We start from the raw sequence: 21,609 nt of genomic DNA, 5'->3' as shown, positions 1-21,609 counted from the left end.
TGCTGTCTGCCTGTGGTTCGGACCTCTGTGTTAGATGAAAGGAAGATGCTGGGTGCAGCCTGCATTCCAACGTCAGGTCTCTCAGACCTGCTTTAGACATGAATGATTGTCTAGGTGAATTCAGAACATAGGTGGGTGGTAGTCACTGTTATCCTCGCCTTATGATGGTGTGGAGGTGTGGGGAGAGTCGGGGGTTGGTGACTTGTGTGTTGACTGGAGCACAATGATGTAAATCTTTGTAAATCTTGACTTGATTTCTCTATGGACAGGAATAACAATACAAGAAGGTCCACATGGTACCTTTTCATTTAAATTTCAAGGTATATTCAACTTGATGCACAAATCAAACTTGCTATGGTTCTAAACTATCATTTATGTGTGAAACAATAATTTCATTCTGTCTGAAGACAACATAATCACCGTTTATGCTTATTATGCTCACTTGAGGCTCTGTTGTGCAGCAGACGCAGTAGTGGTATAATAGTCTTAAGCTGCTCTTGCACTTTTCCCCTGCATTCTGTATAAAGCTGAACCTTTTAGAGGTTGTTAGTTAATTAAAGTATTATTTACTTTCATTTTCATATAATTATTAACTTAAGCAAGTCACTGCTTTGTAACTTTGCTCCACTTCAAGTCAAATGAAAAATCTTGCTTATTTTTACCTTTTCCAGCAACATGTGTACTTAGTGACAAGCATGCTCATTCAGACATAAAAGCAACATATTCAGAAGCCGTTGGATCAATGGAACTAATGCTGTCAGGATTAATGGTCTGAAAGGACTGTATAGCTACTGTACACAAGTAGGTCTATTTTCTACATATTGTGTGTTTTTTAGTTGTAAAATCCATAATACAAAATAAAAGATTGATGTCAAAGTCAATGCCATATGACTGTGACAGTCATGTGGCATTGACAGATCTTAATAGTTACTACTTTCAGTGTGATTACGAGTAATGCTTGATAAATAAACATATCCACATGTAAATGAACTTTACTTTAAGGGAATGTTTTTGTTTAGCTACCTGTGTTTAAAAAAAAAAAAATAGCAAAAATTGTTTTGCTTTGTATTTACTTCACTTTCTCTTAGGGATCACATTAGCTGTAGTACACATTTCAAACAATACCCAGTTACAAGTTACGACCACTCGACAGAAAAAGTCAAATATTTAAAAATGGCCCAGTCATAGTTTCTGTTCTACTGCAGTAAATCTGTCAACATCATGAGCTGCAATAGAAGGGGTAAAGGCACCTTTACTCTTTTCAAATGAAAGGCTTTCAGTGCCTTAACCCTATGATTTGATGAATGCCCACTGAACAGTGTCTAAACAGCCATCACACAGTTGAAATCCATAATACTCACCTATATATGACTTAATGTCTACCCATAAGAACCACCCAAATGCAAACAATATCACCATGCAACAGGCAGCACCCACAGCGACATTGTTGTGTGTATATTCACCCACTGCTACAACAGCATACTTCCTGTGCTCTTCCCAGAGGAAAAAGTCAGTTAATGCTCAAATGTAGATAAATTGTCAATATATTTGTAAGTTATCCCACTATTTACACAATGTAGTGTAGAAGAAATAAAATTTAAAGGTACATTTTCCAAAAAACTTACTGCGAAAGAAGTAAAGAGTCTGCAGACTGGGCTGAGGCATTTCTGCATCTATTCTGCCAGGAGTTTAGATTTGAATGCAGAACTGAGTGAGAGAAATACAGAATGGGTGAGCGACCATATTCAATACAGACCCGTCAAATGTTTGTCCTTGGTTTCGGCAGGTACAGTCTGAGTCATGGTTTGAATGTCAGTGGCGTAAAACAAATCGTGTTTCACTTGCCAAAATAAAACCCACATGCAAAATCTATTGTGTACTTAAAAGTCCATGAAACACAGGCATGGGGCAGAGAGAATACAAGAGATTGCAAAAAGTCCTCATTGATATAATGCCTAGTTGATTCACCCCATGCCAAAAAAACTGTCTGTAAATAGCTGTAAAGAAAGGAACAGCAAGTAGTAAAATCCTTGTTGTTAAATTTCCAGTTGGTTGTAAGCCTTCAGGTTTTTGCACATATTAACAGTTTGTGTTTAAAGATTCAGCAGCAGTGCAATAAGACAGAATACTAGCAACTGGCAGCTTGTACTCTTCATAAACAGTGGGAAAAAAAAGAAAAGATTTGGGGTGAGCTCCTGAGTGTAGATGTGTAGACAATATGGACCATAGAGCCTTCAGAAGAAAGTGGAGGTAAAGTAACTTGCAGCTAATTTCAGATGGTTCAGGTCTCTGATATCAATTCATTCAATTTATTTGTATGGGGCTTTTTACAATTGACATTGTCGCAAAGCAGCTTTACACAACCAAAGAAACTATGGAAGTTTACACGAACAGTGAATGTGTATGAATCATAATAATCAGATTGTTCCTGTCCCTATATATCAGTCATATATATCACACATGTTAAAGAAGTCTTTATGAATACAACTGGCAGCTGCTTGATCTTAAGACTAAAGACTAGAATCTTTACTCATTTTGTGGTGAGCCAGACTGTCTAATGGACCTGGCCCAAGTAGGTCCAATCATTCAAAACAACCAAATTGCATTCATAATCAGCTTTTTTGTCGTTAGGTGACTGCCAATCTTGAAGTTAAGTGCCACAAGTGCCATTGAACCTTAAAATACAATGTTTAAGAAAGTTTTCCATATGTGATAGGTTTAGTAAAGCCATAGGGTTACTATCACACGCCTCTTTTGACACTACCTAGTATCCCCAGTAGCATATTTTTTGGGGCACTATATTCAGTTGGTATTCCAAACTATTTTAAATAAACATAAAATCATATTGCTGTTTGGCAAGGTTTGGATGTCCTGACAAGACAAGGCAACTTCATGTAAAGCAGGCACTTATGATAGGTATGGTTGCAGCAGGTATAAGGGATTGTGGTTTATTCTATGGAATGTGATCCCCATCCCGAAGAACAATTTATTGAAAACTCTGTGCTGATTCTAATATGTCTACTGAATTATTTTTTGGGAATTACTTTCTTGAGAGTTAACAGCCAAAATTACATATCTTGTATAAAATAATTGATCTGCTTTGGGTAGATCATTGGCCTTAGATGCAGAAGGTTCGGGGTTCAAACCCTGTCCTTGAGCACTAGTTCCCTGGGCGCTGTAAGTGGCTGCCCACTACTAAATGCAGAGGACCAATTTCATTGTAACATGTAAATGTGACATATGAAGATTAAAGGCTTTCTTCCTTCACACCACATTGAGATCATAAAAGATTCCACTTGGAGTATGTCAGAATGAGAGGAGCACAATTAACAGGAAGAATCAGCAACAGCTCAAGAAAGCAGGGCAGCTGTCTGGGAGTATGAGTAACAACTGGCAAATGTGATTTAGAGGGTAGGTGATAAAGAACAGGCGTAGCTCTTCTCTCCTCTCTTTGGTCTTCCCTTTATTCCTCTGCCTCTCTACAGGTTAATAATCTGGCTCATGTCCTTCGGCACCTTACTGTAAATCTCTGTCTTGCTAAACAGGAAGGTGTGAAAAACACAGTTTCTCCATTACAAACACACACATTTTTATGTTTATGTGTACACTTGCCTAAAAGCATTTATCCATCACAATTAAATGGCCAACCATAACTTACACCTGTTTCTAACCATAACTGAAAAAACAAGTTTTGACTGTCAAATAGTCCTTTAAAATCGAATGTTGTCCAGAAAATGTCCAGATTTTCTTAAAATAGCCATTCAATTACATACTGTATACACAGACACAAACACATATGCACATGCATGCGTACAAACACACACACACACGCCCACACACACAATGTACTGCAAAGTAAACAACATTTTTGCATCTGAATTCTGACAGGAATGTGCACAGCTCTTATCTATTTTTCTCTTTGAATTTATAATTCCTGTCCATGACATCCCTTTGTGTGTCAGATCTGTCAGACCAGCAAGCTTTTCTCCAGCCTGCAGAGGCTTCACACGGTCATGCTCACCAAGGGTGGCCCAAACCACAATGGCAAGTCCACCTTCAGGGTGGTCCACTGTGGCAGAGCACATTTGATGTTAGCGATTACTCATAGCTTCATATTGTCAGAGTTCGTAGGCTGCATTAAACTGAAAGGTAACTCAGAGCAGCTGTCATGTTGTTATATTAGATTATGTGACACACAGTGGTCTAAAAAAACACACACACACACACATAAAAAGCTACAGTACGCTTCATGGCAATGTGAACAAATTTTTAGGAATACATCCACATTGACACACACGCACAAATACACATGCACAATCTATCCTTCTTATTCAGAAATATTGACTACATTTACATTGTAAGCTTATATATTAATTTACAATACAAATCCCTCCTCCTGAGCTCCATAAGAGGTTGTTGGGTTGTGGTTTCCACTTTCAGCCTGGAGCACTAAAGCTGGGCTAAGGGAACAGCAGCAGGTTTTGCTGGGCGATGCTCAACTCCAAGAGGAATCTCAGACATTTAACAGAGCCTTGTGAAGTCACTGGCTGGGAAAGTCAACAAGGGTGTATTTAGGTTTATCCTCATGTGACTTCAGTGGGTAAAGAACAAGGGAAGTTTTGAATAGCTGTGTGCAGCCTAATGCTTACTTTTTTGAAAATGCAAAAGTGAGAAAGTCTGGGAATCAGGCATATACTCACATCTAATGTCTGTCTGGACCACAGATTATCAAAAGTTTCTTTATAGAAATCAAACATGATGGTGTTGCTTATATAGAAAAGCACTAACAACACGTAGTTTGTTTACCATTACTCATGTTTGGCTGAGCTTCTCTGTAACTACAACTAGAATGAGTTTGACTATGTATTTCTTGGTTATTAGCCTGTGTATAGTCTTACTGTCTCACTCAACTGTTGGAACACCCCAGGCTTTATGGTTTCATGGCTTATCAAAGCTGTTGAGTGACTCCTCTGCTTTCCAACTTTGACAGAATGTGTTTTGTTCTGATGTATTGCAAAAGCTTGCTTACTTTTTACTATACCCACATTTTCACAGTCTTGAAAAAAAAAGTAAAAAAGACCCCCAGCAGTGTTCCTCAAACTGCACAGCCTCATTCTCTCCTATTTATAAGCAGAAGCAACACTTACTTTTATTAAACCAACTATGGAAAAGTGACATTAACCGCATGGGACCACAAAGAGGCTCTTTGTGTAGCAGTATGATTTACACACACATATACAGCTTTCAGCAAAGAGTAGACAACACAGCATTCACACTAACATTTACCCTTCATTCTCCCTGCACTGCCCTTGTTATTGCCCCAGAAGGCACAGAAAGGAGCCTTTTATATTTGTGTGTTTTTGTGCCAGTCTGGCTTATCCCTCCATGAGACCACGCTATCCTCTACTGCACTTCCCCCTTTTAATATTATACTCAGGTTGCAACAGCTAGTGCTATAAGTGCTTCTCAGGAAAAAAGTGTAACAGAAAAAGGATTATGATACAAGGTTTAAAGAGAGAGAGTGTATTGTGTGTGAGTGCTTGGAGATGAAAAGCATTTTTATAACAGTTGTTGAGCATTTTCGAGGACTGTTGGGAGCTAATCCTTTCCTGAGCTCTATTTCATAGCAGCTCTTGTTTTAGATGATCTTGTTTTAGATCCACTTCAGTATGTCTTAGCAAAAACCGACTGGTCCCAATTACAAATGTAATCATCCATTGTTTCTGCTGTTGTCGTTGTTTTTTTGTTGCCTGCTGTTCTTTTTTCACTCCTTTCCACTCACCCCAACCGGTCGAAGCAGATGGTCGCCCACCCAGAGCCTGGTTCTGCTAGAGGTTTCTTCCTCTAAAGGGAGTTTTTTCTCCCTTTTCTATAATATTCTGTATACAGTTACATTTTTTAAGGTCTTAAACCTTACACTGTAAACTGCCTTGAGATTACTTTTGTTGTGATATGATGGCGCTATACAAATAAAATTAAATTGAATTAATCTCAAAAGAGCTGCTGTGAATCTAAATGTATTTAGATTGATCAAATTTGTGGCCAAAGTTGACTTACCTAATGTTCTGGTTTAAACTGATTTTGTTTTACTTACATTACCATTCAGCTGTTATGGTTCACTACAAATGTTTATGACATCAGTTTGATCAGAAATACAGTACAGTCATTGTTAATGTTGTGAATGACTATTGTAGTGTAACTATAGATAATGGAATATCTACGTAGACATACAAAGGCACATCATCAACAAACATTAGTATTGTGTTATAATGCCATTTGGTGTTTTCTAATTCATGTTTATCAATGTAAGGACAGCTGAAATGACCCCATGCTACCATCATGCCTGTGATGTAGCACTGGGTGGCATTTCAGTTGCAAGGACACAAAAACTAGTAAGGTTGATCTGACAGGAAGAATATAATAAATAGCCTAAATACAGATGTGGGTCTAAATACTGAAGACACAATACTGAAGACAAAGATGATTTTTGTTTTAATTGGAGCCAGGCCCATCAACACATTCTCCCCCAAATCTTTTCAAACCCTATAACACTGAGTGGACAGTTTTTCAGTTAATGTGTCATTATGGTACTTCTTCTACAGTATACTCTCTTTGACCACAACTCCCATGAGAACAACAAAGCCCATCATAATTCTAATAACATTTATCTGTCGGTCCATGACTCTCGCCACTCTCCTCCTATTAATTCTAGTTACACCTTCATTTTTATGCTGTGATTTTGCTAGAAGTGATGTTTCTGCTCTATGAGAGTCCAATTATTTTTCTGAGCTTCTCTGATTCATCTCAACATAAGAACGTATGCTGGATATGAATAGTCTAATACTTGACTTTATTTTTTATTTTTTTGTTAAGATTTGCATTTGAGTTCCAAGAGAAATTTCACCACAAGTGGGAGTATGATTAAATAATTGTATTAAAGCTAAGCCTATGACATATAAGGTAACAATCAATGGATAATTTAGACTTGACGATATCAGAAATTGTTCACATTTTATCAGAGTGATGCCCCGAGACCGAATTCTCTTTAACAGCAGTGCAACCCTCCTTCTGTTGTTGTGTTCCTAACATGACAAAAACAAAAATACTTGCACATAACTGATTGGTGAATACACAGTCATGACAGTTCTGCTGACAGTTTTAGTAGCAGACTGTAGATAATACCACATAAATTTCAAATTGAAATATCCTTACTACAGAGCAACAATGACGGTGTTAATTAAACCACTGAAAATATCTATACAATTGTACTGTATTGTATTTATATATTTGACAAAAAAGTCAATTTTAGCATTGGGAATCAACTAAATTGGCATAGAATACATCACCAGCAGAATGGGAATCCTAAAAAGAGTTGTCTGGATATCGCAGTAAAAGCCAAACATGTTAACCAGCTAGTGAGAAAATCTAGTGGGAAAGCCAGAACAAGTCATTAGGATTCATTCTATAAATGCCATTTACAGTGAGGTCGAAAAGTCTGAGATCACACTGAAAATCTGATATTGTGCAAACTTGGAAAAGTTTAGAAAGTTGAAGCATTTAGAAAAAATGAAGATCAATATCTGCACTGTTTCTAGGTCAGATATCAAATTTGTGGCATTGACCATGTTCTCTTATTTGTTCTGAAAGTCAGGGACTTGTTGTGCCTACTGTGAACATATGCACTGAATCAGCTACACAGTGACCAAGGAAAAATAAATCTCAATTCTTGTCAATATGTCTGATTGATATAATGTTGGATGATAAAATGACTAGTGATTTCACTTTAAAAATACAATTCACACTGAAATGTTGCAGCTGAATGGTTGTTTCTATATAAGTCTAGGTGAGTTAGGACAATTGAAAATGAGGTGAGTATGGGAAGTATTTGAGGTGTTTGCAGACTGACGGCTTGTTTCCAGAGGTCCACTTATATAGGAAGAGACAGGGAAGTGAAGTTTTAATGTTGCTGTTCCTGGGAATATAGTTCTTCTCTCTGTTGCTGTGAGTAAAATCCACATAAGCCTTTGGGCCTTATGCTATACCCTTTTAGCTGTATAAAGGTTTCCAGATATGTTGCAATTTTTGTGGAAGCTTAATAGGGTAGCATGGATGAAATGGCTTATTTTTAGGTCTTGGACAAGGCTTGGACTGAGATGCTGATTGCAGTGTGGAACAGTGTAGACCAGTGGTCCCCAACAGGCAGCCCATGGGCTGTAGAGAATTTCTTTATTACCTGCAACGGACTATGTGACAGTTCCCTGACATTTCTTCGGTTTAGTGGCACAGAGGTTGTCAGGTTTCCACCTGCCTCCCTTAAGAAGAAACTGTAAAGAAGTGTGGCACATGGAAGCAGGAGTGATTAGTTTTACACCAGCAGGAATTTATGATATGTTTCAATATCCCCAAACCCATAAATTCAACCTTAATGTTCAGGGATAGCTTTATTTTTGCACCTTTTACTGAGGTCATGTCTTGGAGACATAAGCAAACATTGAAGGGGAATGGGATTTTCCCCTTTCAGTCTACATGGTTTGTAAACTTGGAGAAAGCTTATGAATGTATCCCTCATAGAGCTTTCTGGTAGTTACTGCAGGATTATTGGATTTCAGCACTTCTGCTACAGTCCATCATGTTCTTTTACAACAGGGTGAGATTTATGTTCAAATTCTCAGCAGGAAGTCAAACGTGTTTTCCAGTTGTTGTTGTTGTTATCTTGTGCCATTGTTTTCACAGAAATGATATCAAGGAACAGCCAGGATTACGGAAGTGTCCAGTTCATCTTCTGTGCTTTTTGCAGATAACGTGGTTCTCTTTGCTTTATAGGAGTATGAAATTTAGCATTCATGGTGAAGAGGGAACTGATGAAGTAAGTTTCCTACACTAACTCATTTAGTGTAAAGACTTCAAGGGAGCCAGGAATAAATCTGGTTGCTGCTGCCATGCTCTATTTGTGGCTATTCAAAAATACACTTCTAGCGTATATGAATTGAAACACGCATGAGGGACTCTGATGACTTGCTGAATCATTTGGGGAAAATTTTGTTGTAATCTAATATGCTCATAGTTTGCTCCACCATAATCAGCATGTAGAAACACAGGCTATAATTTGAGTGTGAAGGGATTGCCTTAGGGAAACATAAATGTGCACCAACAGAGGTATGCACACACGCAAGCAGTCACAACTTCTCTTTCCTCTTTCCCAGCATAAGAGTGCTAGACAGTGTACTGTACAATTGTACTGTTTGCAAATCCAGCTGATATCACACTCCAGTGGAGCTGAGACACACAGACAACAGCTTCTGTTTCCTTCCAAGAGCCATAAAATCAAAATTGTCTTACTTTATTAGTCATTTTTTTCTTGACCCATGTCTATTGATGTATATACTGTAGTATATGGCTAAAAATAATGTTACATAATTTGCCACGTAAATTACATGACAAAATAGTTTATACAAAGTTTTAACTGTGGTAATGAGGCAACACTTGTTCCACCAATGCAAAGTAAAAGTAAAAATTTGAAACATCAAAGAGCTATGAGAGCTGAACCAACCAGCCCCTGATGTCTACTCAAAACACACATCCTGTGGGCACAAGATGGCTGACAGAATGGAAACCCACTGTGCCCAACAAGGCCAGTACAGAGCAAACTAATGTCAAGGTTGTGTTTAGCTAATTTGCCTCAGGATAACTGCCCACCAGAGCTCTGGGTGGAAGAGCAGAGCTATTAATCACTCATTTTTACTCCTGCTTTCTAAAAGCTTTAAAGGGTAACACGCTTAGTGCCTCCTGCTGGAGGTGTATGTATGATTATTTAGTTTAACTGTATATTGTATGGGCATTGCATATATGTTGCATGTGCGCCCCCCTCTTTTTTACTGCTTTGGTTGACTTACAATATCAAGGTTCTAACTCTGTTCAGTGACCGTCTCACTTGGTCATGTGTCTCTTAGCTGTTACTGTAGTAATGATTATTAGTCACCTTTGTACTCTCTGCACTAAGACCCTAAATCAGGTAAATGGAGTCTGCTAAGTTGGTAATTATGGCATGTGTGTGGGTCTCTGTGTACGTCCCCACCCTGTAAATGGCCCATTGGACAGCTGCCATCCACAGTCACTGCCCTTAACAACAGAGTTTACACACTGGGAGTCAGCGACCACTATATAGTCTGCTTAAATGTACAACTCTGCACCTGCAACTATGATCAGCACTGAACAGGACACTGAAAAGAAATAAACCGACATGCTGTATATACAGTTGTCCTTGCCTGTTAAAAAACATCTGCATTAAACTTTTTGAAAATATTGTATTAAGATATTGTTTTGTGTATTGTGTGGAGAACTTTGTTAGGATGAAGCCAGGCAGTGTAGATTGCATTCACACTATTTGTGAGTAAGTTGTTTTTGCGCTGTAGTGTTGTTATGTCTCAACCTGCCTCATCTCTGGGACTCTCCGAGCTGTTTTGGTTTTTCTAAGGTCTATGGCACCACCAACACTTTCTCAACACCACAATATTAAAGGGAAGACATGAGATACGACTAACCCTGAAGTGTTATTGCTCCTCTTCTTTAGTGTATACAGACTTGATTGCCGGCTCCACTGTAGATGCTTTATGATGTGTGTGGTGCCAGCCGCACTTGTCTGCATCTGAATTAGGATCCAGATAAACTTTTATAGCTTCCTATCTGGCAGCTGGAGCTGTTTGTTTGTGATAACCCTGATGACTTCTTCTTTGCTCTCATTTGTGTCCTTTGACATCCAGTTCCCCTACAGACATGACCTTTCATAGCTTATTGACATGACTCAAAGGACTATTGCAACATGATTGGAGTTGATGTTCATTTCATTTGTAATTAATTTCCTTCCTCAATATTTTGACTGCTAATGAAATAGAAGGCACTCATAATGTCATTGTGTTTAAATTGTAAAGCATATTTTAAAGCTTTACGTCTATTTTTGGGTCTACGCACATTAAACAGTGCTAAGAAAGCACCAAACCGAAGTATTTCTTTAGAAAAAAGAGAAATATATCAAGTAAACTCAAGCTCAAACAGTCTAGCTTCCAAAGCTGCTACTTTGAGTTGTACCAAGATGTAGAGGTGATCCCTGAAACTCCGGATATCCGTCCTCCCTTGTATCCAGACCCAGCCACAGTTACCCCAGGGTAATTTCTTTTGGGCCATAAAATTTAACAACCATGGGAACTTCCTTTACCCATCCAACTCCTCTGCAGTGACAAGTGGCTCGCCTTTGACCACTGACACATGTCCATGTCTTGTCTCTGAGGCACTTCATCCCTTATAAGGGCCTCATCATGGAAACAAGGGACTCCATGTCTTAATTTCTAGAAGAATGTGTTTTCCAGAAGATAGCACAGGGCAAATATTCCCCTCCTTTTCTCTCTCTCTCCCTCTCCCTCCCTCCCTCGCTCAGTTTGTAAGCCAAGGAGGAATGTGTTCTTGTAGATGGCAAGCAATTGTTGGGAGGGAGTTCTCTATTAATAACTTCTTGTCAGACATTCAGCCGGGTTGTCCAGCTTCGGTAGGAGGCAGACTAATGCGGTAACTGGAATTTTGGCACAGTACAGTAACTACTGTTTGTGTACGCTTATTAAGAAAGTGAAAAGGAATCAGTGTCTTTAAAAACAGAGAAAGAACAAGGTTTGAAGCATAAGGCAGGAATACCTTTAATGTGCTTTTGTGTCTGCTCATGGGTGTGATTGTAATTTCACACTATAATTTAGTTTTTGTTTTCACACACAAGAAAAAAGAAATGGAAATCTCACACTTAATAATAAACAGTTGTAGGTCCAGCATGCAGCTCTAAAAGCAAAGTTTAGAGCTCACATCGAGCTGAGTGATACAGCCAACTGTGATGTTATGACTGAATCTGTTATTAATAGTTACTATAAAGCCTTTCAGGCAGGGTGGGAGTAACTGTAGCAGACGACAGTACAGTAAGTACAGTAATGAACTGGTGTAACACTAAATGATTACTAAGTGTTGTGGTTTCCAGGTAATGTGTTACTAATGTCTCATTCACCAGAGGAAAGGTTTTACACTCAGTACTGCAACTTTGCTCTGGTTGATTAGAAATGTGGTATGTCTTGTTTGCTAAAGAAAAAAGCACCATTGGCTTTTGGCACTGTGGTGTTTGAATAAAACCCAGTAACATGAGAACTTGTGTGTATTTACGTGAAGTCACCACTATTTACAGTGCTGGAAAGTGAATGGTAATTTGGTCATCTGGAATTCCAGAGGTTTTTCCAGAAGAAGTTTTTTTTTCCTATTCTGCGGACATCACCTGAAGGCAACATAGAGCTTTGTAGAAATCTGTTTGAATATCAGGCTGCTTTAGTTGATTCATTTTCAAATCAGATTAGGTACATAAAATCACTTGTGCTGTATTGTGCTTCCTAAAGAAATGGGTGCATGTGCAGTAGCTCAGTATTGTCCAAAACCATTCTGAGGCTTCCGTGGTCTGACTTTTCTTTCTTTTTGCAAAGGCTGGTGTCTCAATGGGTAATGGGGATGGGATGCAGGTTCAAACCTTCTCCATCACCAGGTGTTAGGTGTGTCCTTGAGCAAGACACTCCATGCTAGCTCCCTGGGCGCTGTATGTGGCTGCCTGCTGCTCCCCCCAGGGGGATAGTTGTGTTGTGTAGAAACAGAAGGAGGATGTTGACAGCTCTTGTTTGTGTAATTAGACAGTCGGCTCTCACACCCACTAAAGTATTGTAAACGGTGTTTGTTGATGTAAAGACAGTGTCTGCAGATGGCTGTGCCATGAGTTCCAGTTTTCGTGTGTGTGTCTGTGGGCATTTTGTAATGAGTTTATTTGTTTAGTATACTGAGGAGGACTTCCCTGTGTGTGTGTGTGTGTGTGTGTGTGTGTGTGTGTGTGTGTGTGTGGTGTTCGCTAATTAGAAACTTGTTTTATTTCCCCTCCCAGTTGCTCTGTTATTGAGTGAGTGGGTGCTGAGTGTGGAATTATGTGTAGGGACTTTAATTAATGGTTACCTCATCCATCCCAACTCTCTCGACCCCCCCCTCACTCGCTCTCCCTCTCTCTCTCTCTCTCTCTCTCTGGTGTATTATCATTAGTCACATTCCATCAGTTCTCAGTGAGCACTGAAGCTTGTGAGTACTTGTTTGGGCTGATTTTACTTTATCATTTCCACTCTCTCTCTGTCTAACCCTTGTCTTCCCCTTTCACCATTGCCTTGTTAGCTGTTTTCAACAGTCACTCTTCCACCTTTTTTCACTTCAAATACCCCACCCCCCACTTTTCTGTTGTCCCTCTATGGCTCTCCCAAAATGTAGAACAGATGAATTGCAAATGAATGGAAGGCTGGATTCAATGAAGCAGATGATGTCTCAATTGAATGTGCCTCTCAGGAATGCTCTGTGTATTGTGGGATCTTTAGGTTGCAGCTAGGACTTCTGTCCAGTCCGTTTGGGATGAGTTTGGGTTCTACTATAGGGATTCTACCCTGCTGGTCCTGTCCATCTGCTACAGGTCACACAACTATCTGCCTTCTTAACAATTTATTAGTATAAGTTATCAGGTTAGATATCTAATGACATATTAACCAATTTTAGTTTTAACAGAAACACATACAGTAGCTTGAACTGTTTCACATGTCTTTTTAAAATAATTGTTATCCAGATATATATGGTACTGTGCAAAAGTTTAATGTAGATGTTTTGATTTTTATCCATCACATAAATACCATTGAGTTGCCTGACTGGTCCCATATTCATTCTGCAGCATGGTAATGACCAAACATGTAGCAGGTAAAGCACTATGACCAGGAAGACAAGAAGACAAACAAGTTCTACTGAGTGGGCCCCCGTAAAGCCCTAAACATTAATTACTTGCCTTGTACTCTTGCCTACGGAATACAGATGAAATTTAGGCGAAAAGATAGTTCTTAGCAGTCTAGGACTGTCCACTCTTCCTGTTAAATACACTAATAATAAATAATACATTTGTGATTACATAAAGAGACAAAAGCAAGTGAGACAACCTAAATCCACAGACCATGCATAGAACAATTTACCTGTAAAGTACATTGAAAAACTGCACACAAGTGGGTACACAAGTCACTACACACCAGTGAGTTTTTCAAATTAATTATAGATTTAATATAGGTTTTTCTGTGTGCTTTACTTTTCAAGAGTTAATCAATAAATAAAATGTCTTTTATTATTAGTCTTGGTGCCTAAATTGAGCTGTACATAACAGGACATGTTAAAAGTATGTGCTGATGCTGATTAACTTTACCTTATGTTATAGTATAATTCTAATATGACTTGGTAGGTAGATTGGTAGACTGGCTAGATAGTAATTTCCCAGTGTAGGTGTTCAGATCAAAAGTAGCACAGATTACAATGCATGGGACTGTGTTGGTGGGGTTTTCAAGATTCTGTTCTGTGTAGAAAATTTCATAAATTCTAGGAAAGTGGCTCAGGAAGTAGCACAGTTGTCAACCAATCAGAGGTTCGATTCTTGGCTCCTCCTGTCACATGTTGAAGTGCCCTTGTGCAAGGTGCTGAACCCCAAGTTGCCCCTGGTGAGTCGGGTCAGCTGCATGGCAGCTCTCTGATTAGTGTGTGAATTGGTGATTGAAAAGCAGTGTAAAAGCTAGAAGAGAGTAAGAAAAAGAGTGCAGTTAGGTAGAAACGTGCTATATCAGAACATTTATCATTACTAAGGTCAGCTTGGTAAGAGTTGCCAAAACTGTACAGTAGTGTGTAATAATATAGTTTATCATGGTGATAGTCAGCAGTCATTAGGTAAACAGTGGAATTATTCCAGTGTGTTGGCAGAGTAGGTAATTATACCCCTCAGGTTTCCTGCTGTGTCATTTGTGGCTAACATGTGCCAGGTGATGACAATACTACACTTTACACTTTGCTAAGTGTCTGCTATATTCGAAGAGAACTCTTTTGCAGTTTGTTGAGAGAAAAGACAAAATCCAAGAAAACTCAAGCCTTTTCTTCGTGTGGTACAAAGTGTCAGTTCTCTCAACAGACAGGTTTATTTTCAGGCCTGTCCTGTGTTTCATTTGAACTGCTTACTGCATATTCGATCAACTAAACCATTTTAAGTAACTGTTTCCGTAGACAGGGCTATTACAAAGTGGAGTCCATTATCTAAAAGCAAAGAAACATTTATATAAGATCATTAAAGGCACACATTTCCTCTCACCTCTAACAGTTCCGCTTAGAGGCAAAATGCGATTTTCAGCTTGAGAATTAAATCATGAGTCCATTCTCTTGTTCTCATATGTCTCAAATTCTAAATGAAGTTGAGCAGGATGGGATTATTCACTGCAGGAAAAGAAAGACCTGGAGTAAAGGCTGCCATGTTTATTGTGGCTTCTGTTTGTTTTGCAGTTTTTAGCAAACAATGAATTAATAATTCTGAGCAGGGGAGACATTGCAGTATTTTACAAAGTATGCATGAAACTACAGATTCAGATGACCAAATAAAGGAGCTCTCACTTTGCAAAGGTTCTCATGCCATTCTCTTCTCTTCTCTTTTTTTTCCCCATCACAGCAGCTTGTTTTACTGGTAGGGACTCTGAAGCCAAAGGGTTTTGTACCTTGTTTCCTAGCAATGAGGAGGATTGTGTACTGGTACATTGAAAATCCTCTTGGACTGATAGTACTTAACTAGGCCTCTTCCTAGGGCCTTTTTTCACACAAAAATGAATGTAGCCAGTCTGAGAAAGGTCTGACAGGAATTTCAATGGGAATAAGCTTTCCGCAGATTTGCTGGTCTCCAGTAATGCCAAAAAGATGCTGTATGTGTTTGAATTACAGAGTGACAAATACACACGTGCTTGTTGTTGAGGGTGGAGTAAGTCATTTGTTCAGTAAAATGTCACCTGTGCCTTGACTCTCACTCATGGACAAAGTATACTCATATATCTTGTCCTTTTTGTTACAGATTGTATCCAGAAGGATGTGTTTTTAAAGTTGAGGAGCTGGGAGGTCAAGAGGTGACATGCCTCTCTAAAATACCACTGGAAACAAATAGTGAGGAGCAGATGTGCGAAGTGCTTTTTTTATGCTAAAGAAGTACTCATGAGGCTGTTTAAACAACCAAAAGCCTTCTGATAGTTGTTGATAAAAATAGAAATCATTAATTTTTATTTTTCTAACAGTAGTTGTATTAGGTGTGTTTACATTGTTCAGCTGCAGCAAGACTAGATTAAACACTATCAAGTGATAAAAGTCAAAAGAAAAAATATCCAGGATCAATATGCTTGGCCCACATAGGCAAGACACTGTTTTTTTGTTTAGTGTTTTGTCCTTGTGAGAACAAAGTGTAGATCAGTGCAAATCACAAAACAGATGGATCAGTTAAAAAAAACTAAGGTTGTAGCTGTATCCTTGTTTCACTGTATACTGGCTATGAAGGTTGATGGTTAGTATGGAATCATGTATGTACCAGTATGGAAAAAATGCAGCCAAAACCCAGTATCTCACCTATGCATGACTCTCTGATTCAACATTGAGCACACACATGCATAAACAGTGTATGGAAATAGATAGGTGATGCTGATATCACTAATTTCCACCCCCCAAATAAGAAATGTAAAAAAGCAGCTTAGTTTATGGATATCCCAAAAGCAACTGTGAGGTTGCTTTCTAGGACGGATATCTAATTTGCAAAAATGTGGACACCAAGTGACTGCAAAACAAAGAAATGGATCAAACTTCTTTGCCCAAAGTATCTGTGCTGTTTATAAGTCTTGTCAAGAGAAATAAAAGTATGAATGCTTAAATGCTGATAATAAAACCCAATCCGTTGTTAACCCACACATCATTTTTACTGTATAATTGTCAGTGTGATATTTTGTGAGACAATTATCATACAGTAAAACTCTCATACGGATTGCAACTCTTATGTTACCATACATAATTAATTTCCTTGTATGTAAGGAAACCAGAAACCATGTGATTATATGGGGATCCATGTCATAATGCAAGTACGGTTGTAGTGCATGTTATGACGTTATTTGTAACACACTATGTTTCTCGTTTCCCTCAGCTCTGCTGCCATGCCTCCAGGGATGGTCCATCGCCTTTATCTGCTGGCAATCAAGAAACTGCTGTCTCTTCAGCTGCTAGCCATCGGCTCACTCTTCTTCTCATTATACAGTGGCAGTGGCATTGTCCAAGGATCAGACTCCTCCCCCTCCAGTTATTATCCCACCTTTATAAGGAATGACACTCTGTTTGAGCACTTGGCACTGCATCCCGACCCCAGTGTGGGTCGGGTCTACATTGGGGCCCAAGATCACCTATTCCAGTTGGATCAGTTCCTCAAGCCTGAACTCCAGGATGACACTGGACCTGTCAAAGACAGTCGGGAGTGCTTACCTCCTGTTACTGAGGGCAACTGCCCTCAAGCTAGGATGACTAGTAACCACAACAAACTACTGCTAATTGATCCTTACTCCATGGAACTTATTACCTGTGGAAGCGTTAACCAAGGAATCTGTCAGAAACGTAGTCTGGATTCTTTGGATAAGGTACTTTTCTCCACAGAAAGGCCAGTGGATACACAGTATGTAGCAGCTAACCACCCTAACGTGAGTACAGTTGGACTCGTGGTACGATCCCATCCTGACAGGCAGCCAGTACTGTTTGTGGGCCGCGGTTACACCAGCAGCCATCCACCTATTTCCACAAGACACCTTACTCAAGAACCAGTTTTTTCTTACGAGGAGACTGCCAAGTTGGCTGTGGCAGGTCGTCTCTCAGAATATGACCATCATTTTGTAGCGTCATTCGCACACCGTCACCATGTATACTTCCTCTTCTACAGACGGGACCTAAAATCACAGTCACGTGAATATCGCACCTACATCTCTCGTGTGTGCTTGGATGACCAGGCTTATTACTCCTATGTGGAAGTGCCCTTGACATGCCGTTCCAGGGCAGGAAAAATTTACAACCTCCTACAAGCTGTCCAGCTCGGGCTTTCAAAGGATGAGAGTCAAACCTCAGAGATTCTTCTTGGTGTCTTCTCCACACATTTGGCTTCGTCAACTCAGCCTAGTGAGGACTCAGCCCTCTGCATGTTCAACCTTAAAGACGTGGATCGTAGAATTAACTCCACCAGAGACCTATGTTACACACAGATGGGCAAAGAAGCAGGAGCAGAGGCAGCCTACATAGAGTATGAAGTCAAGTCCAATTGTGCGAACCTGCCAGAGGTGAGCTCATCTGATTAAGTTTGCTGGTTTCTGTGGTAACTTGTTATTGGGGCTGGCATGATTTCCAAAAGGTTTTTGCTCTAGACCAGAGGTATAGAATCATGCTAAAACAACATCTTGCATCTTATTCCCTGCATGCTGATTTATATTAGCGATTTATATTAGTGTGTATTCTTTTTCATTATTTCTTCATTGTTCTTGTTTATAAAAGAGCATTCTGTCCAGATGCTTTATTTTCTTCTACTGCACAAAAGCTTTTATCTGGCAAAGCTGGTACCACCCATCTAGAGCTGGCCAGCGCCATCTTGTTCCAGCAAAGTGGCTGTATAAGAGAGGATGAAATTTAATTTGCCATTTTTTTGCAACAGGCAAATGTAATGCTGTGGAGGAGGGATTCAATTAAACTGACCCTCTCACAGCTCCAAGTCCTGCTTTGTTTTGGTGTTTTCATGTGTGTGCACATTCATGGTCACTTCACACAATCATTGTATTTACATAAGTTTGTCTTAAGACCTGCTCTATTATCACTTATTTATTGTTGAATCTGTGGAGCAGTACCTAGCACCTTGACCTGTGCAGCTGCATGCAGCTGACTGGCTCAAGGGGAAAACATAGAGCAGGCGGTGTAATTTAATAGAGCGGCTGGTCAGGGAGGCATTGATCAGCTACATTAACCGTATTTAGTGAGGCGGGGTTGTTGGTGTTTAACAAGGCCTAAAACAGATGTATGAAGACACACCAGAGGGATCTGTAGCTAAAATAAGAGATTTACAGTGTGGTTAACATCTCTGTACATAAAGAAATAAGCATCTATCATTATTCAGTCTTTGCCAGGAAAGTCCATCATCACCCGGGATGGACTCCTGTGAGGTCTAAGCAGCAGGGAACATGCTTTGTCATTGATTATCAGGATTCAGGACTCCTCCCATACATTAGTGGCTGGAAGACAATTTTGGCAATCCTTTCTTGTTATGTTGTCATGATTACTACAGTTCTGCATGTCCAGCTGATTACAGTGTGCTCACTGTGTTTATTACAGTGTAATCACCGTCAGTAAGGCCAGTCCCAGTTTCCAAGCCATGTTCATAGACTTGATGTCATAGCTTTATAACTATACTATACTACTACTATAGTACTCATAATGTAGTGGGGAAATCTGGAAAATATTTAGACTGTACTGTAAAAGTATGTATCTTAGTGGTCAAAGCACATGAAAGCGTGGCGACGTGATACACAGGGGCGGATAGAACGGATACATCCTACCAATGGTGTAAACAGACAAGAAGTTCTGTGATACAATATAACAAGCACAGAAGACCACAAGCTAATAAACATGGAAGTAAACAACACAAGTCATGTCGCCTTCATCTGGGCTAAAGAGTTTCACTAGGAAATACCTGCCAATACCAGCAGCAGTATAGCAGTAAGCCAAAGAAGACATTTACAAACCATTTGCTTTCCATTTTCACACAGATGGTTTGTAGCTATTTTTAACCAACACATTTTCCAATCTATCTGATAATTGTTACAGATAGTTAATTAGGAATTAAGAACTGAAAAGAATTAAGGAGTCCATTCATAACAGAACACCAGATGTCAACTTGCAGTCCATCAGAACTAGTAGCTTTCAACAGGCAAAGCTCTCAGGTTCATTGCCTCTACTTCCTATTGTTTATGACCAATGAAGAAGCAATGACCCTGCTTTCAAATGTTCTCTTGGAGAAAAAAATCAACAACCCAGCAGTCAGAACAGAGACTCCCTACTGCCAAAAACTGGAGGCAAAAACTAATTGTCTATAAGCTGTAATGGACAGAGAGTAGAAGGTGCTGGATTCCAGTGAAGTTGTTCCTAAAGCCCAGGCCCTCTACCATAAATGCTGTTCAGATAAAAAAAACAAAAAACCTAATAATATTATTATAATAATTATAATTATTGTATTAATAATTATTATAATAATTGTTAATATATTATAATATAATAATAAATAAAAGCACTGCTTTTACCTTTGTAACTGACTTACTAATGACAAAGCACTTGAAGGACTAACAGTTATATTTACATGCAGTGTGCGCATGTGTGTACTTGAACATGACATGTTGTAACCGCCGTTCACTGATTTTTCTTAGAACACCCTGGATGCCTACCCATGTGGCTCTGACCATACTCCCAGCCCGATGGCAAGCCGAATTGCTGTGGAATCAGAGACCATACTGGACAGCCCGTCTGCCCGTCTCACTGCTGTTGCAGTCAGTATACAAGCAGGACATACCATTGCATTCCTGGGAGACTCAAGAGGGGACCTGCACAAGGTATTATGGTGTCACAAATTTTTAAGCATGTTCAGGCAGGGCATCAGTTTGCATTTTAATGTGTTTCTTATCAGCACACACAAATAAACACTAACATGAGATACATTGTTTATGTACTAACTGCCATCTTATGCAGTGATTGTACTGTTATTGTTCGGTCTCATGTACAGTCTGGCATACCAGACAGCTTGTGTCATTATTTTTAGACCCTGTACGTAGGGTCGTATACTTTTTTTATCCAGTTAATATCTTGTATAATCCTTGTATATTTGTATTTATATATATCTTTGGTATTCATTGTGGACAGCAAGAATTTTATTGTACAGGGAAACATGTTTTCCTTACTGTGCATATGACGATAAACATTTTAATGTAAACACTTTGAATCTTTGAATCTTTTTAGGCTACATGTACATAAGTGTTTTTTTTATTAAATTATAATATTTATAATACCTCTGTCTGCACGCATGGCAGTCATCTAGCACTCCCTTGCCAGCCAGTAGAAGTCTAAAATGGTGTCATTGTGTAGAGAAGAATAGAATGAATTCAGCACTCCAGAAAAAATCAAAATCTCAGTCCTGGAGCTTGAGGTGTAATGGCTCATGGGGTGTAAAAGTGCTGAAACATACACCAAAACTACTGCCAGCCTCTTAGAGTTCCTATTAATACTCACTCACTCACCCTCAAATACAATGAAGTATCCCAGAAAGCTGATATTATTTGTGGAAACTGGACCTGTCACGCTCCTTTTTGTATAGGTCTTATGCTAAGGAACAATGTCTGTTTAGCATAGTAGCGTTAGTTGTCCCTGGTTTTGAGAGAGTAGATCATCTGTGTTGTGTGTGTGTCCATGGACAGTACATAGTTTAGATAATGCATGTTGTGAGGCATTTAGAGACCTTACAGTGTGTAGGTCAAACATGTTTTCCAGTTGAACATCTACATGTTCATCTAATTACTCATGAACCTCAACATTATTTGCTATTTTTTGTAGAATTAGGCAGTTCCTGTTTGCCAAGTTGTAACTGTCATGTAAAGTTCAGTATAATTTTCAATCAGTGTCGTG

General features: G+C 39.2%; 1 protein-coding gene across 1 annotated transcript in view; it reads left to right on the top strand.

Moving 5' to 3' along the window:
* plxnb1b (plexin b1b) overlaps window positions 1-21,609 on the top strand; it is an 84,442-nt gene that overhangs the window by 31,328 nt on the left and 31,505 nt on the right. The window contains exons 3-4 of the mRNA XM_026344670.2: window positions 17,063-18,233; window positions 20,361-20,543. Coding sequence (XP_026200455.1) covers window positions 17,073-18,233; window positions 20,361-20,543 — 1,344 coding nt within the window. The 5' untranslated portion in view covers window positions 17,063-17,072. The remainder of the gene's footprint in view (window positions 1-17,062; window positions 18,234-20,360; window positions 20,544-21,609) is intronic.

This window comes from Anabas testudineus, chromosome 5, assembly GCF_900324465.2.
Source record: "Anabas testudineus chromosome 5, fAnaTes1.2, whole genome shotgun sequence".
NCBI classification, from domain to species: domain Eukaryota; kingdom Metazoa; phylum Chordata; class Actinopteri; order Anabantiformes; family Anabantidae; genus Anabas; species Anabas testudineus.
Note: the sequence above shows the minus strand (reverse complement) of the source record. Positions and strands in the feature narration are given on the sequence as shown.